Source organism: Natator depressus, chromosome 7 (genome assembly GCF_965152275.1).
Source record: "Natator depressus isolate rNatDep1 chromosome 7, rNatDep2.hap1, whole genome shotgun sequence".
Taxonomy (NCBI): Eukaryota; Metazoa; Chordata; order Testudines; family Cheloniidae; genus Natator; species Natator depressus.
Window position 1 is genome coordinate 115,218,525 of NC_134240.1, and position 22,959 is coordinate 115,241,483.

At 43.8% G+C, this 22,959-nt stretch overlaps 1 protein-coding gene across 2 annotated transcripts in view; it reads right to left on the reverse strand.

Annotated features, from left to right (window-relative positions):
• The window catches only part of MXI1 (MAX interactor 1, dimerization protein), an 81,858-nt gene that overhangs the window by 47,627 nt on the left and 11,272 nt on the right, over window positions 1-22,959 (reverse strand). The window contains exons 1-2 of one of the 2 annotated variants that reach the window (XM_074959373.1): window positions 17,669-17,982; window positions 16,802-16,934 (exon numbers count right to left, since the gene is read on the reverse strand). In XM_074959373.1, the coding sequence (XP_074815474.1) occupies window positions 16,802-16,934; window positions 17,669-17,741 (206 nt within the window). In that variant the 5' untranslated portion in view covers window positions 17,742-17,982. Of the gene's footprint in view, window positions 1-16,801; window positions 16,935-17,668; window positions 17,983-22,959 lie in introns of those variants that run through there. The other variant, XM_074959372.1, reaches the window with a different exon arrangement.

Consider the following 22,959-nt stretch of genomic DNA (forward strand, 5'->3'; position numbering starts at 1 on the left):
AATGCTTATCCCTTCTGGTATTCTACTGCGCCACCCCTTGGCTCTGCCAACTACTGTAACCTTTGATCACCTGTCCATCTACTCCTCCAACACACACCCTGCCATGCCACTCTTTGAGCATGTATCATCCTCCCAGAACTAGTACATCAAATGCTGACCCCTTCTCCTTCAGATCACTCCTCAAACTTTCTTCTGCTGGAAAGGTGCCAGCTGACCGTGGCTAGGCAGATGGAAAGTTGGAATGTTCAACAGTTATTTTATTGTCTCTATTTTTTTTTTAAATTAATTGATCCAGAGTCACCTAGTTGTGTACACAGGACCTGAACTTATGCCCAGTGAAGTCAATGAGAGTCTTTCCATTGGCTTCCAAAGGCAGCGGATCAAACCCATAACTAGCCTATGAAAACTTGGACCTGATCCAAAGCCCATTACAGTCAAGAGAAGGGCTCCTATGAACTTCAGCAGGTTCAGGATCAGGCCCTGCGCACTGCCTATGAACGTTACCCTTGTCTTCCATCCCCCTTTCCTTCCAACAGCTAAGATTCAGTGAGTTTGTCTTAGATTAGAAGCAGCTCATTAATATAGTGTGTTAGCCCTCTTATATCAGATGATAAAATGCTTGGTGCAGGGACTATTACCATGGATTTGTACATTGCCTAGCACAATGGGACCCTGATCTTGGCTGGGGCCTTTAGGTGCTACAGTAATGCAAATCATGGTAATAGTACAGCTTGTGCATGAAACAACCAAATCTTTTGTTAAGCTGGAGAGACTCATGACTGGGAGTTTCAAAGGAGCTTCAGGGAGTTAGCTGCCCAATTCCCACTGAATTTTTATGAGATTTGGGGGCCTAAATGTTCTTTTGGGAAAAAAAAAAAAATCACAGCCCAAAGTCACAAATGCCACATACTACAGTCCCAGCTCAACTTCATTTATCAGTGAACCCAAACATCTGCTGGTGGGTAGCACAACAGCCATAGGTTCTTTTCTTATTCATCATTATCGTCCAACTTTAGCTTCCAATCCCCACAGACATGCTGGCCTTGGTATCTGAAGAAAATGTTTTTCTACAAGGGACTAAACCGAGAAGACAGAATCGGCTAAAGTTCACATCCCAACTGACATGAGTGGAGTTGCACCAGATTAATCTGGCCCCAAGTTCTGGCTGGTTCCTTTGTCACTCTTAGACTGACATCAGACTCCTTCCAAGGCTGTGATCAAAGCCTTTTTCCCAGGACCAAACGAGTCCCCTTCCAGAGTTCACATTCTCAGTCTCCAACAGGGAAACAGAGCAGGGGACACAGAGTCACTGGCATCTGTTACCGTTTACTCATACTTGCAAAAGAAGCGATGGCCATGCAGATGGTCTCAGCTACCAATCAGGGGAAAGACAGACATTGGGGAAGAGACCCTCAATAGGGAACAGGATAGCGAAGTCTTCAGATAGACACTTTAAGCAGTGTCCCTATCTGACAAAGTGTCCCACAAATCACTACTAGGAACTCCATTGACATTATTTTAAAGGCCTGTAGTAACATCGGATCCCAGCTTTATAGAATGAAAGGATATTTTCAAGCCCCGTTTTTAGCACAGAAGCCAGGGTATCCCAAGGGGTCAAAGGCCAAAGCTGCAGTGACGTTGGCACCATCTTATACTCAGCTCTAACAGGAGAGGATGGTATGTATGGCAACATAACCAATCCATTACACGCTTTCATATTGGGATGCAGGTCTCCATATAAAGGGTGCTGATCCTAGAATCTTACCCCCAATATCTGCAGAAGAGCCACTCCATTTCACCTGGGCTATGGGGAAAGGCCAGGATTTGGCAATACAGAAGCAGAACCAGAACATAAGATCATAAGAACTGCCATGCGGGGTCAGTCCAATGGTCCATATAGCTCACTACCCTGTCTCTGACAGTGGCTAGTACAGAACGTCAGGAGGAGTATACAGAACAGCGCAGTTAGAGTGATCTACCCCACCTTCCCCTCCCAGCTTCTGGCTGGCTTAGGGTCACCCCACGTATGGGGTTTACATCCCTAACCATCTTGGCTAAAGTCATAACAGCCATTACAGGAAAAATTTGGATTTATCGCATACCCCTGGGATGATGAATGCTTTGGTGCTCTGTGGGGGGGGGAGGGGGGGGGAGGGGGAGGTGCATGTGAACTCGAGTTGCAAGAGCAATAAGGGGCTGGAACACGTTCAATGAAAAACAATCTTCAGAGTTTGAGCAGCAAAGCTCTTGCAAGTCTCAACTGAGCATGTGTGAACTGAAACTTTTTTAAGTCTTACAAATTTGCCAAATTTGAACAGATTTTCACAGAAACAGGAAAAGATGTCTCCAACATTAAGGCCATACCCTGACTAATTTCAAGTCCATGCTGCAAAGCATGGGGGCATTAGGGCTTCTCAAAAAATGGTCCTACTAAAAAAAAAAGGGGGGGGAGAACAATATTTTTCTTTAGTCTTATTCTTGGAAACCGCTGAACCGTTTAGCTGAAACTTTCAAGAAAAATTCAGCTTGACACAGACAACCAATGCCGACAATTTTATTTCAAACAGTTAAAGTTTGGCAAAGTTATATGAAATTGAAAACAAGGTCTTAGAATGGAAAGTATCAGGCAACCTTAAAATAGGCAGTGCTTCTAGCCCCACCTACAATATATTGAGAAGAGGTCAAGACATCTCTGTCGCCCTCCACTCCAATGGTCAATACTAGAGATAAACATCTCTCCTGCACAGACTGTTCCTAACATCGTCACACACTCCCTTTCCAGATCTCTCCTAGGAACCTCCTACAGAAGGATGAGGTCAGCTTGTGTAAGTGTACAGTACACTAATCACACATCCAAATTTCACTATATGATGGTCAGAAAGATTAAAAACAGACAAACCAAAACAGTTCTAGAAGTAGGTAGCAAAAGTAAGTCTTTAGCTATGGTTGGTTTCATTTTTAAGTGAATTTAGTGCTACTGAAAGGTATCAGACTGACAGTCCCAGAAGCTAAGAGGCTCTGTTTATCTATGACATGGGCAGCAGCATCTTCACGGCTTTATTAAAATCCCTGACAGGGTGTGAGTTCAAAAGCAATAAGTATCCAAGAACAGAACTCAGTGGAACCCTCCTAAATCACAACCGAAGAGGATTTTGCTCACATACTGAAACAAATGAGCAGAAAGGATGGACCTCAATCATTTGCACGATACATCCTGAAAGCCAAAACCACAGAAGCTAAATAATGTCAAAGGATTTTTATGATCAACAGTTTTAGTGTCTAGTGTCAAAGACTCCTGGATAAACCAAGTAAAATGAAAACAGATCAGAGACAAGATTTTGCAGAAATAAAGTAGTTATCAGCCTTAGTTAAATAATCCAAATAATTCGGACCATTCAAGCCTAATTAGTCATGAAACAGCAACCAAGTTTTTCTTTTGGCTGTTGAATATTCAAGCATGCTGGAAACCAGCTTAAGGCCTGAACCAATAGGTTCAAAGCAGGGATCAGAATGCACTAGGGAACTTTAATACATAGCAGCTGGGTACACACAGACCCTTAGTGCGCAACAGGCTAATGCAGGGTCGATTTACACCCCACTTTGCTGCAAACTAAATGTTTATATAGATGAGCCCTCTGGCTCCTAAGTGCATAAGTCACTTCTGAAAATGGGACTGGTACTTCTGAAAATTTTACCAATAGTCCTCATTTTACAGATGGCAGGATCTGTAGATGTTAAATGACTTGCCTAAGTTCTCACAATAAGTTAGTGGCAGAGTCAGGAATGGAACTCAAGACTCTTGAATCCCAGTCCTGTGCCCTACACCATGCTTCCTCCCACGTGACATACTTTTTAGTAAGAGGGTCACATCCAGAAATACTCTCAGAAATATCCACTGCAACGAAAAACTCTGTTGAGAAAAAAATATTTCACCATGATCAACTGCGAGAACGGCTTCTTACCTTGGGAAGTTCCCTCAAATGAGGGTGGTTTCCCTTGAGAGATAGCTGGAAATGGGGTATTTGATTCAAAATGCCACTTGGTTAAAAACAACTTTGTTTGAAGAGAAAATGATTGTACTTACACAGTTCCAATCAGACAAGATTTTTTCCATTTCTGCTCAGAACTGTGAGCTGCCTGTCTCATTGGAACAATGTAGCCGTTATGTTATCTACAACTCTAGCTCTCAGAGCACAACACAAAGAAAGATACCTATCATCATCCTCACTTTACAGTTGGGGAAACAAAAGCACAGAAGAAGTGCTTAAAGTCACACCAGAGGCCAATGCCAAAGTCAGGAATAGAACCCAGGTCTTCTGACTCCTAGACCTGAGCACTATCTACAGGAGTGCAGTAGCTCAGCACTCTGGGCTTGGCTACACTTTCGAGTTACAGCGCAATAAAGGAGCCTCGGGCACACTAGCTCATTACCCGTCCACACTGGCAAGGCACGTAGAGCGCTCTGACTCCGCAGCTACAGCACCGCTGGTACTCCACCTTGATGAGTCGAATAACGTTTGCTGCACCCTCGCTGGAGCACCGCGGCGCCAGTGTGAACGAGATGTTGCTTTACTGCGCTCTGATCAGCCTCCAGAAAAGTCCCATAATCCCCTTAAATCAAGTGGCCACTCTTGTCATTGTTTGGAATTGGCTGTAGGAATGCGGAAATGCCCTTTGAAAGCTCCGTTTCTGACAGCCGGCTGCTTATCTGCTCCGAGACAAAGCAACCATTAGTGTGGAATGCTGTATGTGAGAGAGAGAGAGGCAGCGGGTAACAGGGAGAGGGGGGGTCTGCTGCTGTCTGAACTTACAAGACAGCTTGCTGACATGCTTTCAGCCCCCCAAAACCCACTCTCCTCCCACATACACACAACACACTCCCTGTCACACTCCACCCAGCCCCGCATTTGAAAAAGACGTTGCAGCCACTTGCATGCTAGGATAGCTGCCCATAATGCACTGCTCCCAATGCCGCTGCAAGTGCTGCAAATGTGGCCACGCCAGTGCGCTTGAAGGGGTCAGTGTGGACAGACTGCAGTGGTTCCCTACTGTGCTCTCTGAAGGCTGATTTAACTCAAAGCGCTCTACATCTGCAAGTATAGCCATGCCCTTAGGAGACCTATAGAAAATGAAGGCAAAGAAACAGACAGATATATCCTGCTTTCACTTACTCCTGATTTACAATGCCATAAACAGAGGAATCTGGCCTACTGTTATTAAAAAAAAAAAGGGGGAGGGGGTGAATCTTACAGAGCAACTTTAATCAATGTAGCAGGAAGAGCAATATTCTAAAGCTCTGTCCATTGCAGTTTTGTAAGAAAGCATGATACAAACAATGGATTAAGATCATGTTTAAAATCATCCAGATGAATTCAACCTAGACTGGTAAAACAACATAGAGTACTGAAACAAAATATCTATGAAAATCAAACTAGGACCAAAGAATGGATGTATAGGAGAAAACACAGAAATAAGAGTTGGGAAAATATCCAGAGGGATGGAAAACGCATGACTGTTCCTTACAATATCAACAGGACCATGTCTCAAGATCTGGGCAAAGGCCAGCCAAATGCACAGCCCTGGAGATTCACAGTTTCCGATAGAGTCCAAAATAGTCAACAACAAAAATACAAATCATATCATTGTTGGTTCAAAGGCGATGAGAAGGAGGATTCAAGTTTCCCAGAAAGAGAAAAAGAGAAGCCAGTCTTTGAATTCAGGCACAAGTTTGTCAGGAGGGCCTGGTAAATAATGAACAGTGGCAACTCCAAAAAAACAAGACAATTAACTCAGCAGCTTGATATGAAAAAAAAAATGGACTGGAAGCTCAGGCCAGCAAAGAATCAGATCTTAAAGCTCAACCAGGAGCCAAAGGTAAAGCAAGTACACTCGCTTCTCTCCACTGCCTTCAATAATGAGGAAAAGGATAAAATCACCAAGAGTCAGGGCAGCTGGTGGAGCCAACTCTAGAGGTATCAACCAAGTCTCTGCTAAAGCAAAGGTTTAAACTTTAGAGACAGCACGACCGTGAGTTAACACAAACTCGAGCTGTGGACAAAGCACTCCAGACAGAAGTAGACATAACAGAAGTGAAACGAGGGCGAGACTAAAAAACTGATGAACAAGGAATACTAATTAAAACTAGGGAATCAACTGCGTGCTGTACACACTTATTTGTGGAAACATGAGAACACAGACAAAAAGGAATTCAGAAACTAACAACATAGGCTAGCCAAAATATCAGTTCCATTGTCCCAGAGCACTAATTCTTCACAGCAGCAAGGGCTTGACATCAAAAAGCCATGAAGCTAACAAACACTTACTGAAATCTGCCATTGCTCTAGCACAGGGGTGGGCAAACATTTTGGCCCGAGGGCCACATCTGGGTCTGGAAATTGTATGGCGGGCCATGAATGCTCACGAAATTGGGGGTTGGGGTGCAGGGGGGGTGAGGTCTCCAGCTGGGGGTGTGGGCTCTGGGGTGGGGCTGGGGGTTGGGACACGGGAGGGGGGTCAGGAGTGCAGGCTCTGGGGGGCGCTTACTTCAAGCAGCTCCCAGAAGCAGCAGTATGTCCCATCTCCAGCTCCTATATGGAGGCACAGCCAGGCGGCTCTGCACACTACCCCATCTGCTGGTGCCATCCCTGCAGCTCCCATTGGCCATGGTTCCCAGCCACTGGGAGCTGCGGGGGCGGCACTTGGGGTGGGGGCAGCAGACGGAGTCCTCTGGCTGCCCCTGTACATCGAAGCCAGAGGGAGGACATGCTGCTGCTTCCGGGAACTGCGTGGAGCGGGGCAAGCCCCTGATCCTACTCCCCACCGGGAGCTCAAGGGCCAGATTAAAATGTCTGGAGGGCTGGATGTGGCCCCTGGGTCGTAGTTTGCCCATCCCTGCTCTAGCACCAGTGCAGCTTCCCCAGTGTAAGCAATGTATATTGGCCACTAGTGGTTTTAACATGCTCCTCTAACCATGAGCAGGGCTAGAGAACATGGTGCTAAGAATGCCTGAGTCTTGTCTGCTAACAATTTTGCTGCTGCACCTGCTGCTTGCTGCCACTTCTAGAGTAAGCACAGAAGGTTTTGCTAAAATGATTAACATACCTAAGTTCCTAGTGGGTTAATGGGCCTTTGGCCATAGAGAAGAATAATTTATAGAACGTAGGTACAGCAGTATAAATTATATATATAAACCAAACGTATGAGCCTGATTCTTATTTACATTAGGGCCCCTTCATACCACATCAACAGTGTACAGGGGCCTTAAATGATATTACACCCACTTAAGTGCCTTAGTATAAATATAAATGACAATTAGGCCCAGAGTCAACAATATCCCTGCTGTGCTACTGCACAGTAGTATTTTTCCTATGGTGCTGGTAACAGTGTGCATCAGCTTTTAAGGGCTCCTAGAACTGCAGGGTAAAGCACTAAATTAGTCAGATTAATTCCTGGTGTAACTCTGTTGAAGCCAATGGAATTACAGCAAGGAAGAATTTGGCCCATTGCATGATTAGAAAAGCTCATCTATTGTATAGGCTGTGTACACTTATGGTGCTATATTAATAATAAAGCACAACCAGGAGAGCACTCATTGAAACTCTGCAAGATTCTCCCACATGGTGGGTTGTAAAATGAACAAGATGATATAGGCTATCACAAAGGTCTTGCAATTGGAAACCCTACTAAATCCAGCCTAATCTCACCTATAAAGGTCTATTTACTTTTTCTGTACTGTGATTTACATTCCTGAATGACTTTTACTGGACCCTCCCTCATTTTATGTATTTTTCCCACTTACATGACAACTGTAGATAATAGAATGACAACACTAAACTCTGCTCAAAACAAATTGTGTATGAGACCTTGTCTATACTGGGAATTATCTCCAATGTCAGCTATCAGGCTGCAGCCACTTGTGCAAATCCCAAATGGAGACAAGGAAAGCAACAACTTGCATCAGCGGAACTTACCCTGGTTTCAAGCACTCTAGCAATGCAAATGTCTACACCTGAAGTGAGGGGAAATCACCAGGTAGACAAGGCCTCAAAGACCAGATTCTGAAGACATTCACACTTGTCAGTCCATTGAGATCAGCCACCAACATCCCTAGTGTAACTCTGTCAAAGCCAATGGTATTACAGGAAGGAATCATTTGGCCCATTGTGCATTTGGCACATTCACCTGCTGTACAGAGTTATGTACACTAGTGGTGCTATATTACTGTATTATAGGGCAAAACACTTTCTGGAGGACACCCACCCTGCTGTACTAACATGCAGTTGTTCCACCAGAGAGTGAGTTCACCTCCAATACTGAAAACTTAGATCTTCTCTTCTTGATCACGGCAGAATCAGAGGTGAAATCTACATCAGTCTTGCCAAGTTGAACTACATCAGGGAAAGGGGAGGGTGGGAAAAATTAACAAACCATTCTCGGAATAGAAGATTCAAAACAATTTGCTCAAAGAAAAGCCCTTGCAGACATTTGGCTGTGCTCTTTAGAGCCTACCATACTGTCTTAGAAGCCTTAAATAGAAAGCTACTTTCTCTAACAGTTTGGTCCTTTTCTAATTGGCAAATCGTGATTCACTTCCCTAATCCTGCAAAGGGATCTGTTTGTAGTGGGAAACCAGAATATCCACCTGGCTCCCCTTTTCAGGATCAGCTTCTTTGTTTCTAACAGAGCTTGGAAATTAAGGGGACCTTCTTAAGGTTGAGAGACAAAAAGAAAAAGTGACCTCCCTTGACAGTGGTCTCAGATCCTCTCCTTGTACATGGTCAGAGTCAAGTAGTACAACAAACTCATTCCAGGTCATAAGCAGAACAGATGAACTCTGTTATAGTCTTGGCCTTCACAACATCCTCTAGCAAGGAGTTCCACAGGTTGACTGTGCGTTGTGTGAAAAAATACTTCCTTTTGCTTGTTTTAAACCTGCTGCCTATTCATTTAATTTGGTGACCCCTACCTAGTTCATGTGTTATGAGAGGTAGTAAATAACACTTCCTTATTTTCATAGATATTAAAGTCAGAAGGGACCATTATGATCATCTAGTCTGACCTCCTGCACAATGCAGGCCACAGAATCTCACCCACCCACTCCTGCGATAAATCTCTTACCTATGTCTGAGCTATTGAAGTCCTCAAATCATGGTTTAAAGACTTCAAGGTGCAGAGAATCCTCCAGCAAGTGACCCATGCCCCATGCACAGAGGAAGGCAAAAAAACCCCACGGCCTCTTCCAATCTGCCCTGGAGGAAAATTCCTTCCTGACCCCAAATACAGCGATCAGCTGAACCCTGAGCATATGGGCAAGATTCCCTAGCCAGATACCCAGGAAAGAATTCTCTGTGGTAACTCAGATCCCACCCCATCTAACATCCCATCACAGGCCATTGGGCCTATTTACCATGAATATTTAAAGATCAATTAATTGCCAAAATCATGTTATCCCATCATACCATCTCCTCCATAAACTTATCGAGTTTAATCTCGAAGCCAGATAGGTCTTTTGCCCCCACTGCTTCCCTTGGAAGGCTATTGCAGAACTTCACTCCTCTGATGGTTAGAAACCTTTGTCTAATTTCAAGTCTAAACTTCCCGATGGTCAGTTTATATCCATTTGTTCTTGTGTCCATGTTGGTACTGAGCTTAAATAATTCCTCTCCCTCTTTGGTATTTATCCCTCTGATATATTTATAGAGAGCATTCATATTTCCCCTCAACCTTCTTTTGGTTAGGCTAAACAAGCCAAGCTCCTTGAGTCTCCTTTCGTAAGACAGGTTTTCCATTCCTCGGATCATCCGAGCAGCCTTTCTCTGTACCTGTTCCAGTTTGAATTCATCCTTCTTAAACATGGGAGACCAGAACTGTGCACAGTATTACAGGTGAGGTCTCACCAGTGCCTTGTATAACGATACTAACACCTCCTTATCTCTACCTCGCCTGGTGCATCCCAAGACCGCATTAGCTTTTTTCACGGCCACATCACATTGGCAGCTCATAGTCATCCTGTGATCAACCAATACTCCAAGGTCCTTCTCCTCCTCCGTTACTTCCAATTGATGAGTCCCCGGCTTATAACTAAAATTCTTGTTATTAATCCCTAAATGCATGACCTTACACTTCTCACTATTAAATTTCATCCTATTACTATTACTCCAGTATACAAGGTCATCCAGATCCTCCTGTATGATATCCCGGTCCTTCTCTAAATTGGCAATACCTCCCAGCTTTGTATCATCCACAAACTTTATTAGCACACTCCCACTTTTTGTGCTGAGGTCAGTAATAAAAAGATTAAATAAAACTGGTCCCATAACCGATCCCTGAGGAACTCCACTGACAACCTCCCTCCAGCCTGACAGTTCACCTTTCAGTATGACCCGCTGTAGTCTCCCCTTTAACCAGTTCCTTATGCACCTTTCAATTTTCATACTGATCCCCATTTTTTCCCAATTTAACTAATAATTCCCCATGTGGCACGGTATCAAACACCTTACTGAAATATAGGTAAATTAGATCCACTGCGTTTCCTTTGTCTAAAAAATCTGTTACTTTCTCAAAGAAGGAGATCGGGTTGGTTTGGCACAATCTACCTTTTGTAAAACCATGTTGTATTTTGTCCCATTTACCATTGACCTCAATGTCCTTAACTACTTTCTCCTTCAAATTTTTTTCCAACACCTTGCATACTACAGATGTCAAACTAACAGGCCTGTAGTTACCAGGATCACTTTTTTTCCTTTCTTAAAAATAGGAACTATGTTAGCAATTCTCCAGTCATACGGTACAACCCCTGAGTTAAGATTCATTAAAAATTCTTGCTAATGGGCTTGCAATTTCATGTGCCAATTCCTTTAATATTCTTGGATGAAGATTATCTGGGCCCCCCGATTTAGTCCCATTAAGCTGTTCGAGTTTGCTTCTACCTCAGATATGGTAATATCTACCTCCATATCCTCATTCCCATTTGTCATGCTACTATTATCCCTAAAATCCTCATTAGCCTTATTAAAGGCTGAGGCAAAGTATTTGTTTAGATATTGGGCCATGCCTAGATTATCCTTAACCTCCACTCCATCCTCAGTGTTTAGCGGTCCCACTTCTTCTTTCTTTGTTTTCTTCTTATTTATATGGCTATAGAACCTTTTACTATTGGTTTTAATTCCCTTTGCAAGGTCAAACTCTTCTTGACTTTTAGCCTCTCATTTTATCCCTACATGTTCTGACCTCGTAAGGTAGCTTTACTTGCTGATCCCTCCCATCTTCCACTCCCTGAATGCTTTCTGCTTTTTCTTTATCACCTCTCCGAGATGCTTGCTCATCCAGCTTGGTCTACAACTCCTGCCTATGAATTTTTTCCCCTTTCTTGGGATGCAGGCTTCTGATAGCTTCTGCAGCTTTGACTTAAAGTAATCCCAGGCCTCCTCTGCCTTTAGATCCATAAATTCTTCAGACCAATCCACTTCCCTAACTAATTTCCTTAATTTTTGAAAGTCAGCCCTTTTGAAATCAAAAACCCTAGCCGCAGATTTATTTTTGTTTATCCTTCCGTTCAGTTTGAACTGAATTAGCTCATGATCACTCGAACCAAGGTTGCCCCTACAACCATTTCTTCTATGAGGTCCTCACTACTCACCAAAACCAAATCTAAAATGGCATCCCTTCTAGTCGGTTCAGCAACTACTTGGTGAAGAAATCCATCAGCTATCGCATGTCGGAAAATCTGAGCCCTATTATTATTACTTGCACTTGTCCTCCAGTCTATATCCGGGAAGTTAAAGTCTCCCATGATCACAGAGTATTCACTTTCTCCACACCTGCCATAATTTTATACACCTCTATCATATCCCCCCTTACTCGTCTCTTTTTCCAAGCTGAAAAGTCCCAACCTTTTTAATCTCTCCTCAAACAGAAGCTGTTCCAGACCCCTAATCATTTTTGTTGCCCTTTTCTGAACCTTTTCCAATTTCAATATATCCTTTTTGAGATGTGATGACCGCATCTGCACACAGAATTCAAGGTGTGGGCGTACCACGGACTTATATAGAGGCAATATATGAGATGAGGCACCTCACAGTATCAGCCCCTGAATGTCTCCAAGATACTATAGGCTTTGCAGTGTGCTGGGGAGATCACAAAACAAATATAAAATGATGATGATCAAATACGATAATTTAATTTCTGATCTGTTATAAGCCTTAACTTCATTAAACTGATTACATTTTGGTAAAATCCCAGTTGGCATCCATGTTTACTTTATTTCCTGTTCATACAACATTTAAATTGATTAAAAAAACCTTTGATATTATTATTCAAAATTTATAAATAACAGTCAGACATATCAGGCCTTAAATATAACGCATCTTTCACATAATCAGGTCTAAGCACCTTCCACTGATATGTGAAGGATCCACAAAAGTAGCTCCCAGTAATACCAAAGACAATAACCTCCTGATATATCAACATAAATATAACCTCCAATGGTATATTTCACTCTCCTCTTGCAAGTTCTCAGAAATCAACTGTTGTCCCACAAATGTCTGCTTCCTAACACATGTAAATTATATAAATGACACTGCATGTGAACATGAAAAATTACTATTTTTCATCTTCACATAAAGAACTTGAAATCACCTAATCTTGTTAAGAATGAGTAAAAAACCATCATGTTAAAAAATGCTGAGGATTTAACTAAAGCAAAGGGAAGAGTTAAGCACCAAGGCACTTTGTTTTTAAACTTCTCTCTTGTTATAGGTTCTGCAGCACAGAAAGCCTCACCTGCAGATACTTACACAGGTGCTTAACTTTAAGCACAAGATAGTCTTACTGAATTTAATAGGAGTAACCATGCAAGTAAAACTAATCATGTGTCTAGATGTTTGAGTAGAGGGACGTTATTATATAATACAAGTCACTGATCCAAAATGATCTTTAAAATACCCATTCACAATAGACATAGGCCTCAATCCTGCAAGCAACATTGACTGTAGAGGGACTGCCCCACAGCCACAGTAATCTGGCTGCGTACCATCAACTTCAGGATCAGAGCCAAAGTTGGGAAGAGAGGCAACACACTGAAAGTGGTGTTCAGCAGAGCACATAGTACTACATGAGACAAACCTTAGACCAGGGCAATACAGAAATAGACTACTGAATTCCAGGAACATCACTGCTTCATGTCGAATACGAGGGGCTTTCCACACAATGGGGTGGAAACAAAACACACGTCAGTTAGTGGAAGAACTCCACTAACTGAAGTGGGCTTTGAATCGGGTTGTTTATGTATTATCATCTAAAAAAGGACTTCACTTCTTTCAGGTCCAGCAACTCCCATTTCCACCACAGCCATACAGCTATACAGCTGCAATGCCAATGCAGTGCCCCAAACATTCTAAATGATGTCACTGTCACCACACATTTGCCACTAGGGCACGGAAATGGCTCAAGAGGCCATAGAACCTCACCTGTTTGTTCCCTTTTTTGTTTCATTATATAGAGAGAATGTTTTTCTTCATTATTTTATTTACATTTGAGGTGTAATATTAAAAAAAACTCTCTCACACTTTAGAAGAACTTGCACATTTTTTTAAAAAAGAGAGACTGCATCACCACTCCTATAGGCTGGCTCTACACTCTTCTGTATTTCTCTAGTAACTGTGCCATGACAGGATGGAACATGCGGAAAGAAACAGCTACAATGTCTGGGTTGCAGATGCTGCAGGATAATGTTTGGATTTTAACTATATGTATTTTTCCTCCAATGAAAACAAGAACATCCAGGATCTGTAGAACTTTCCGTCATCTAGCCCTGCATGGTTTTTTTTAAATGAACCAAAGCGTCCTAATTTAAAGACACACAAAGTAAGCAAAACAAATTCTGTATATTTCATTAGATGTGCTTGAGAGAACTTTTTGTCAATCGTACTTTAGATTTCAAAATGCAACACTGGGCATTCACCTATAGGACTTCCCATATTTTTGTTACAATAAATAGATTATTTTTCTCATGAGATGTGCAATCTTTAAAAAAAACAAAAAACAAAAACAAAAAAACCACCACCACAGAACTTAAGTTTCTACCCATAAACTAGTACCAGGTTTTGAATACCAAACCTTAGACAACTTGACTAGACAGTTACTCGACACAGACTACCGAAGTGACCCTTTGATTTTAACAGAAAGGGACTCAATGGATCCTATTTTAACAAGTGCTCATGCTGCATTCACAAAGCTATGCAAAACAGATTCCAGAAAATCTGGGGTCCCCTAGAACTGCACAGTTGTCACCATACTGCACATCATAGCCATTTGGAACTCTGATCATCTCATTCCAGAAGCACTGGCTGGCTATGACTTGAGCTAAAAGAGAATCCCCATTATCTGTAAGTAGGCTTGGAAGGATTAGATTTTTAATCAATAAATGTGGATTACCCCATACACGGACACACTGATGAAAAAATATTTCCAGCGATGATCACTGAAATTTACCTACAGGCAAAATAAGGAATATGGTGCTTCAGTTTGATTTAAGGCTATTTTATTTGAATATTTTTACATATGTTGACAATTTGTGTTTTAATGGTTATAAAGCTTTAACTTTTTGTATTTGTACATCTGCTGACATTAAATATCCTCTGCCTCCCTCCCCCCACTGTCTGAACCTCCATAATTTCCTGCAACTGTGAAAACTGTAATTGATAAAAAATTTTAAAAATGCTTAAAATCCATAATTTTGTGCAACTGTGAAAATCTGACTAGATAAACATTGAAAAAAATGCTTACAAATAAACATTGATATAATCCATCTTAATTATAAAAGAGTCAAATTCTGTCAAGCCTATCCATCAGCAGTATAAGGCCTATGACATACAGTTGAGCAGGTCCAATTCCATCCAGTAGAGGGCACTATTAGACACATACCCCAGCCAGTTCATGACAAGCTCTCATGCATGCAACAGCTTTAAAAAAATCAAAGAGAGAGCCAACATACTTCATGTTAAGACCACAACCCCCGCCCGCAAAAAGCCTCTGCCCTCTGTACCAAGCATACAAAGGAGGCATTAAATAAGGTTACAAAACATTGTCTCTATTTTCTTGTGGCCTCAGAGATTTTTATTTTGTTCATGTCCTGTCCACAAGCATACTGGTCTAATATCATATGCTCCCACATGAGGGCTGCATATCAGGGCTCTCTACTGACAGGGTATTCAGAGCAATCAGACCCCAGGAGAGGAGTACTTTTCACAACTCTATAGAAGATGCAGGCACTGGTGCTAAGAAGCTCCCAAGGGATCTGCTTCTAGCCCTCCTCCTCAGAGGGAAGGTCACCATGACAAAGGCCTTTGAAGGAAAGTGGTGCAGGAGGAAAAAAAGTGAGGGGAAACTTTGGGGCTCCATGGTCCCACTCTATGCAGGGTAGAAAACAGATCTTAATGCTGCACTCACAATAATTTTCCAGCACAGGCAGAAGTTACCATAGATTTGGAATTGGGATCAAAAGGCAGCAGGAATATAAACAGAACTGCACTGAAATCAACAGGGAAAAGATCGTGCAGCTATGCAATGAAGCAAATTAAAACACACTCCTCTCTCAATCACAGGAAACCGTCCAGGATGATGCTGATTCTGATGAGGAAACCTTCTCTGTAGCAAGTAGTTCCAACACTACTCCCAGCCACATTATTACCAAGCATGTGGGAAATGGAGTGTGGAAAACAGAAGAGAATACACACGAGCACCCCAATCTACCACCCCTTCCCCATGTCCTTGGGAAAGCTCTATCACTTGAAGAGCCCTCCTTCATTTTACATATCATGTAAGCCTTGTTGTAGTAAGGCTGAGCTCTGTTTGAAGACTATATAGCTAGTCTGGAAGTTTCCTGTTTTAATACTAATTCTTTACATTTCTGTAGCATCTTCATCCCAAGAGGTCCCAGTGAGAATGGTCCACTCTCTCAGGGATGAGAGAAAGTAACAGAAAAAGAGTTAAATCTCAGCTGGAAGGAAGAAAAGATGGCAGAAATGAATCAGAGGCAACATGTTAGGGCTGCAGCTGGTTGTCTCTCCTAGATTTACCAGGCCAGCAACCAACACAACATGGTCTCCTATAAAAGAGTAAATTCCTAAATTCTGTGACTGGCAGTCAGAAAGCAGGGAGCTCCTTATGGAAAGGAGACTGAAACCCCAACTTTCTGAAAGCCAGGAATCTGGGTGAAAGACAGCCAGAGATTTTCTAGTATCTAGTTTAGTGTGTCATGTATAGAAGCCAGTTACGCCACTCTGTTGTTTTACGAGATGCTGATTTAGTAAATATCCAGTACCATTTTGGAGAGGTCATTTCCTTCCTTTGCCTGACATTTATCATTACAATCCCAAAGTGCTACACTTGCTGTCTACCTGCTGAAATGCAGCAAACTTCTGAGATGGGAAGGTAGCATAAAACATAAGAGAAAAGAGAGGGGACACCTATTGGTCATACTAGTATTGCTGTCCCTGCCCAAGATCTCACTATGCTCCCTCTCTTTCCAGCTTCAAGATCATGGTGTAGAATCAGGTGGCAGTGCCAAGCCACCTATAGCCCCCCGTGCCTCCTCTGCTCCCAGCGTCAAGTCCCCAACATGGCAGCTCTCAGCTCTGGATCCCCCTGCGCTGAGACTCCGCCCAGTTTTCCAGCAAGGTATCTCTCAGTAGCAGGCACAACGGTCTCCAGCCAGGAGCTTTCATCTCGTCTCCTCTTTTTCCCCCAGCCCCGGGTTTCATTGCACCCCATGACTTCCCATCCCTGCCTCCCAGTGTGGTACCTGTTGGCAGTGCTTGTACTGCTGCCCCCGCTGCTGTGTTTCCTCACCCGGCTCAGCCTCCGCATTGGCTTTGGATCCTGCAGTCCAGGGCTTGGTAACAAGGGGAAGGTCGAGGCATAGCCATGCTCACACTCTGCACAAAAATCAACACATGAGAGAAACCGGTGAAGAAAAGTTCATTCACTTGAACCCAATGATCTAAGGAAAGAAGGCCAGAAGCATGAAATAACCCGGGGGGGGGGGGGGGGGGGCGGGAAAGAGGAGGAGAGAGAGAACAAGTGACCTGCAATAACCAGGAGGGAGGCAGAACTCTGTGTGAGAAAGGGGTTAGAGCCATATCATTGTGGGAGATAGGGACTATTAAGCCAGTACCAGGGGAGGAGGTTTAAGCCCCTGTAAACCTTGGGGAGAGGATCCCAGAAAACACTGAAAGCTGACACAATGGCCTGGGCAGCTTGGTTCCCTGGTCCTCGCTCAAGCTGTTTGAGCTGGACACAGTGTAAAATAGGCATTTCCCATTGTGTTTTCAGGCTCTCCGTAGCCCCAGACCTCCCCATCTCTCTCTGTGGGGAGCTCACCCCAATCCCCAAGAACCGTTCATACCAGACGCTCTCCCCCCAGTCTTCCCCCTCTGCAGGGATCTCCAACTCCAACCCCAGCATCCATGGAAGCCCCTCACCCCTATCCCCACCTTTTCAATCTCCCTGCCTCTATGGGAAATCTCTCACCACCAACCCCCAGGGTGCTTCATACATGGGATTCTCTCCATACATGGGATTCTCTCACCACAACCCTCCCTTCCCCTTCTCCCCCAAGCCCCACTCCTTCCCTGGGGAGCTGTCACCCCAGCATCCCTCCCCCCATTACCTCTCTCCCTTCGCTCCAGATACTCTGCCGCCTCCAGCAGCCGCTGGATGTTGATCATCTGCACCCGCTCCATGGCCCCCAGGTAGGTGGCTTGGGGAGGGGGGTTGCAGCCCTGAAGCACCACACTCCAATCCCCCACCTGAGGCACCAGGAGCGGCCAAGGGGAGCGGTGACAGAGCTCCTTCTCTCCCCGAGATCTGGACTCTTCACATCAATGACAGCGTCCCCAGGATACGTCTCCTTCAGGGAGGGAAGGATGGGGGAGCCACACAGGATTGGGGTGCAGTCCCGTCTCCTGCTGCCTCCAGAGAGCCACTGGGGCAGGAATAACGTGTAATAAGAGAGAATCAAACAGCCAGATACCCCTGCTCCTGCCCAACACGCTGCCCCCTGCTCCTGCCCCACACGCTGCCCTTCCCCCCACTCCTAACCCTGCCTCACACCCACTCTCTGCCTTGCTCCTGCCCCACACTCTGCCCCCCTTTCTAGCCTCGGTCCTGCCCCTACATCTCTGCTCCAAGCCCGGGTCCGGACCCGTCCCCTCGGCGCCCCACAGCAGAGCCCTGCGGCGGCGTCCGTCGGCCTCTCACACTTTGTTTACCTCCGGCGAGCGACCACGGGAGGGGGAGGGGACTCACGACCGCCGCTGCCCCACAGCCGCCTGGGAAATGTAGTTCCCGGCCGCCTCCCCCTCCCGCAGGAGAGGGTGCCGCGATGCATTGTGGGAAGCGTGTCTCTTCCCGCCTCTCTCCTCCCTTTCGGGGCAGAGACAGGCGCGCCCCTGGAGCGGCCGTTGGCCGTGCTGTGCGTTCCCGCGCCTCCTGAGGGGAGGCTGGCGCGCTCTGCCCCTTACCGGCCGTCACGTGCTTTAATCCCAGGTTAGTCTGGTGCCAGTGAAAGGGGCCAGCCCCGGCAGGGCCACACCGCGGACGCGCCTCAGGCAGTCCCGCTTGGAGGCGAGCGAGAAGGTAACCTCCACTGGGGCCTGCGCGCTGCTGAGGCCGTCAACAGGGATGACAGCAGCCAGGGTCTAAACCGGTTTTATTGCACCTTCCTTGCATTGCTTAGCTGCCCCGGCCCGATAGGGGCTGTAGGCAGAAGGGCGGTGCTGACTCTGGCTGGGTTGACTGGTTTTCTTAAAGCATCAGCTCCTGGAGTCCTGGGATTATGTAAGAATCACAACTTGCATTTTTAATTTAAAAAAACACAAGCTTCTAGCCCGTCTCAAGGAGGAGGAAGAGAAGAGTTTGAAAATGCCCCACCCCTTAAAGCTCCAAAGCTAAAAGGCAAATACAATTTCCCCCAAAGTTATTTTTTTAAAACATTTGTAATTTTTAAGCGAGTCTCATGATGCGGGGGGCGGGTCTGGTACATGAATGAAGTTCATTCACCAAGTAGGAGATCTTGTATCCCTTTAGCGTATATTCTAAATAGACAAAAGGGCCACAGAGTAGGAGAAGGGACATACAGATGGGAAACCCAGGCTCAGAGAGTTAAGGCTCTGATCCTGCAAACTGCTCTGAATGGGCAGAGCCTAATAGGGATCCACGCAGACAGGGTTATGCTGAAACGAAGCAGCTTGCAAGATAGAGGTTTACGCGACGTGTCATACAGGGAGCCTCTGTCAGAGCCAGGAACTGAAGATAGTTCTTCTTGTGCGTTGGGAAATGTGACTAAGAATCACCAACTCATTTCACATAGTCCACATGACAAACACCGGACACGGGTGACTTTCAGACAACCGTGTCCCTGCCCTTAAAAACACTCCCAAGTGTTCCATATTAGTAGGCCAACTGCTATAACACCACGAAAGCGGAGTGTACAAAGTGGGTTCAGAATGCTACTAAATCAGAATGGTAGCATTTTACATCTGCTTTGGACAGCTCTGAAATACTACAAGGTACATGACAGTGAAGAATCAGGCCTAGAGTGGTTGATCTAGTATTTTGTAATAAGAGGAATTTAGATTTGAACCAAAAATGCAGGACCCCTGTAGGGTTGTTTTTCATTCGTGGTGTTGGTGTTTTTTAATAGCCCTTTTCTTCATACTCTTCAGCTTCCCTGCTACTTAGGTACAGAACAGGTTTAGCACACGTGTCTGTGTGTCAGGATATCAGGGTTCTAGCCACAGCTCTGATATGACTGGCTTGCTGCATGACATTGGTAAACTGATTGCTCCGTCCCTCATTCCCATTTGCAAAATAGGGGCAAGGGACCTTACCTACCTCATATAGCTCTGAGAGGCTTAGTTCTTTGATATGTATAAAGTGCTTTGAGATCAACATGTAAGAGGTGACACAGAAGAGCAAAGCAGCACTACATAATGCTATTACAATGTTTTGTACATTTGAAGCACTATACATATGCTAACTAGTAGCAGTGTTAAACCATGGAGAGAGTCACTGGTGCACAGGCTCTGCAGCCCATTCTCTGTTATACTCAGTGCCCTTAAAAATATATATTTTAGTGTTCCCTTTTTTGTAAACAGTGACAAACGATCATGGTAAGTGTGCAGGACTTGAAACTTTGCCAGCATCTTTTAAGGTTACTGTGGGGGAGCTTGAAACCTGCTAATGACAATGTGTAAACGCCAGCCTTAGAAGTTGGACAAAGACCCAAAATGAAAGACATGGCACAGAGCAGATGCAGTATTGCCAACCCCAAATATCCAAAAGTCATCAGTTTGACCCCCACCCCCATTAGAATGGCGTAAAAATCATGTTGTTGTTTTTAACTGGGCTTATTTGCTTTCTGATTTCTGAGCATTTAGGATGCATCTAAGTTAAATTTTCAAGCATTTCTCCGCAACCATGGGGGCTAGAAACTTATTTTTTAAAATGAAAGCTGAGATTGTCACCTAATGAATTATCTCCAGGAGCAGGCACTTTAAACAAAACATCCCAAGACTCTCAATAAAAATAAAAAAAAAGTTGTCAACAAGATGAGAGAATGTGAAATAATGTGGGTTTAGTTTCTTTACCCTCATTTGGCTCTTTTGCCATTTCACAGATTTTTAAAATAAGACAAATTTTGATTCTTTTTATTAGTCTTCTGCTTTTTGAGGTCACATTTTCAAGCTTTCCTCCACAACTGGGAGGCCTTTCATTTTTTAAATGAAAGCTGAGATTCTCACATCATCGCTTGACTCCAGGAACTGGGGCTATAACAAAAACAGCGAATATCATGAGAGTTAGCAAAATGTTTTTCACCCGTCAACCTTCCTGAGCTAGGCAATGCCACTTTTTGCTTATTATATTGCTCCCTTCTAAATCTATAACCTCCAAATAAATATAGCAAAATCTAAAGGGGAAAAGGCTCTGTTGTGTCACTGTTAAATGACTTTGAAATAGCCTTTTGCCTCAGGTCAAATATAGTATTAATTCAATATTTATAGGGTCCCTACATCAGGTGATTACATCGTCGACCTCACAAGCTTATGACCTCAATGATCGAACTCTGTTTATTATGTGACCCTCTACTACATGAGCAAATTTGCATATAGTGCTAAGATATAAATGGGGGCAGGGGTGGTTAGATAAGATTTTAAAAACAAATTAAGGAGTTTTTAAATAATATTACTCTTTTTTAAAAAAGTGTCTCACTGTATCAAATAATTCAGCATCTTGATTCTTGGTTGTCTAAACATTTCTAGGAGAATTTTCCCCATACCATTTTGCATTGGTTTAGTGCCCTCAGAGCTCCTCTGATCACCACTTCAGCTCGTTGCTGGTAGGACCCTTAAGAAACAAATAATGCCGAGTTTCACCTTCTGTGGCCCTGATCCTGAAATCTGTTCCATTAATCTGAATTCCTGTATCCATGCAAAATTCATTAGGGTTCCACACAAATACAGGAGTTGTCCTACACTGGTCTGATTGCAGGACTTGGGCCTTTATCATTATTCACTCTGAGCAGCTTTTCAGCTTGCCCAAGGTGGGACTTACAGTTGAATTAAAATGAGGGAGCCTGCAGTGGGTTGCAAAGAGAGTGCTGTGGCATGTGTGGACACAAACTTCTCTCTCAATCACCTGAAATGCACATTCCACAAAGTGGGAGCAAAGACAAAATAAGAGAAACAAAAGAGAGCAGTAGTGTGATCAAACAATTGCGGGGGAGATTGTACAGAGAGCTATGTGGGATCAGTTCTTGGACCTGAACACTGACTATAGCCTCAGTGTCATGAGTCAGTATTTCTAATGCTAATAATTTAAATTAACCTGAGAGATAGACCACAGAAGGTCTGTGCACGGTAAAGGTAAATTTGGGGCTAAAAACACAGGACATCCTTCAGAATGAGGAGCATTCGAGAAGTATGCAAGCTGTGTTACAGCAGCATTTGAAGAGTATTTCAGCTGTCATCTCAAGGCCTACTGCAAAATGCCAGATTTGTACGAGATGGAGACAAATGTGGGTGGGAAATGAATGACATGAGGCAGCTTCCTTGAGAGGGTTAGGGCTGCTTGATGTCATATACATTGATGCCAACTAAAAATCCAAAGTCAAATTAAAATGTAGTCTAGCAATACACTTGCAAAGCTGGGGAGGGGAAGAGGAAAGGGTTATTTTAGGGGACAGTGAGATCATTTCATTTAGTGGCTCAGGATGATCTCTAAGTACAGTTTTCTAGTTGTAAGTGCTTGCTGCTTGGCATCTCCTCTGGCAGCTGTGATTCATTTTCATTGTGTTCTGCAGCTTCACCCTTTAGAAAGGGTCTTTTTACATTTTATTAAATGGCACTTCGGCAGCCCTCCATTTCCAGCCTTAATAATGGATTTGTTCTTCTCCCTGATGGCCTTTCCCTCCTCCTTAGCAACAATTTGAATCCAAGAAGAAATCTGCAGTGCAGGAATCAGTTAATATTTATATCTGAAATGCTGCCTTACTAATTTAACCAAGTGGAATAGATGTGGTTTATAGCAATAATACTTAATACTTTGAACTAATCTAGAACCTTTCATGAGGGAATCTCTTAGGGCTTTACAATAAGTAATTAATTAAGCTTCACAAGATCCCATGGCTTTAGATTTTCTTCTCCCCATTTTACAGATGGGTAAACTGAGGCACAGAAGGGTTACATGATTTACTCAAGGTCACACACTCATCCACACTCATGAACCGTGATACCCAATCCCTGGCTCTAACCACCAGACCCCAGGCCCTAGAAAATACAGTACTTTGCAAACCTGAAATAAATCTTAAATACGGGCTATTATTTTTCGGTTAAAATCAGTTGGTGTTCCATCCCTGCCCTGAATATTTTTTTATTTTATTAACCCCTTCTCTCCCAATAG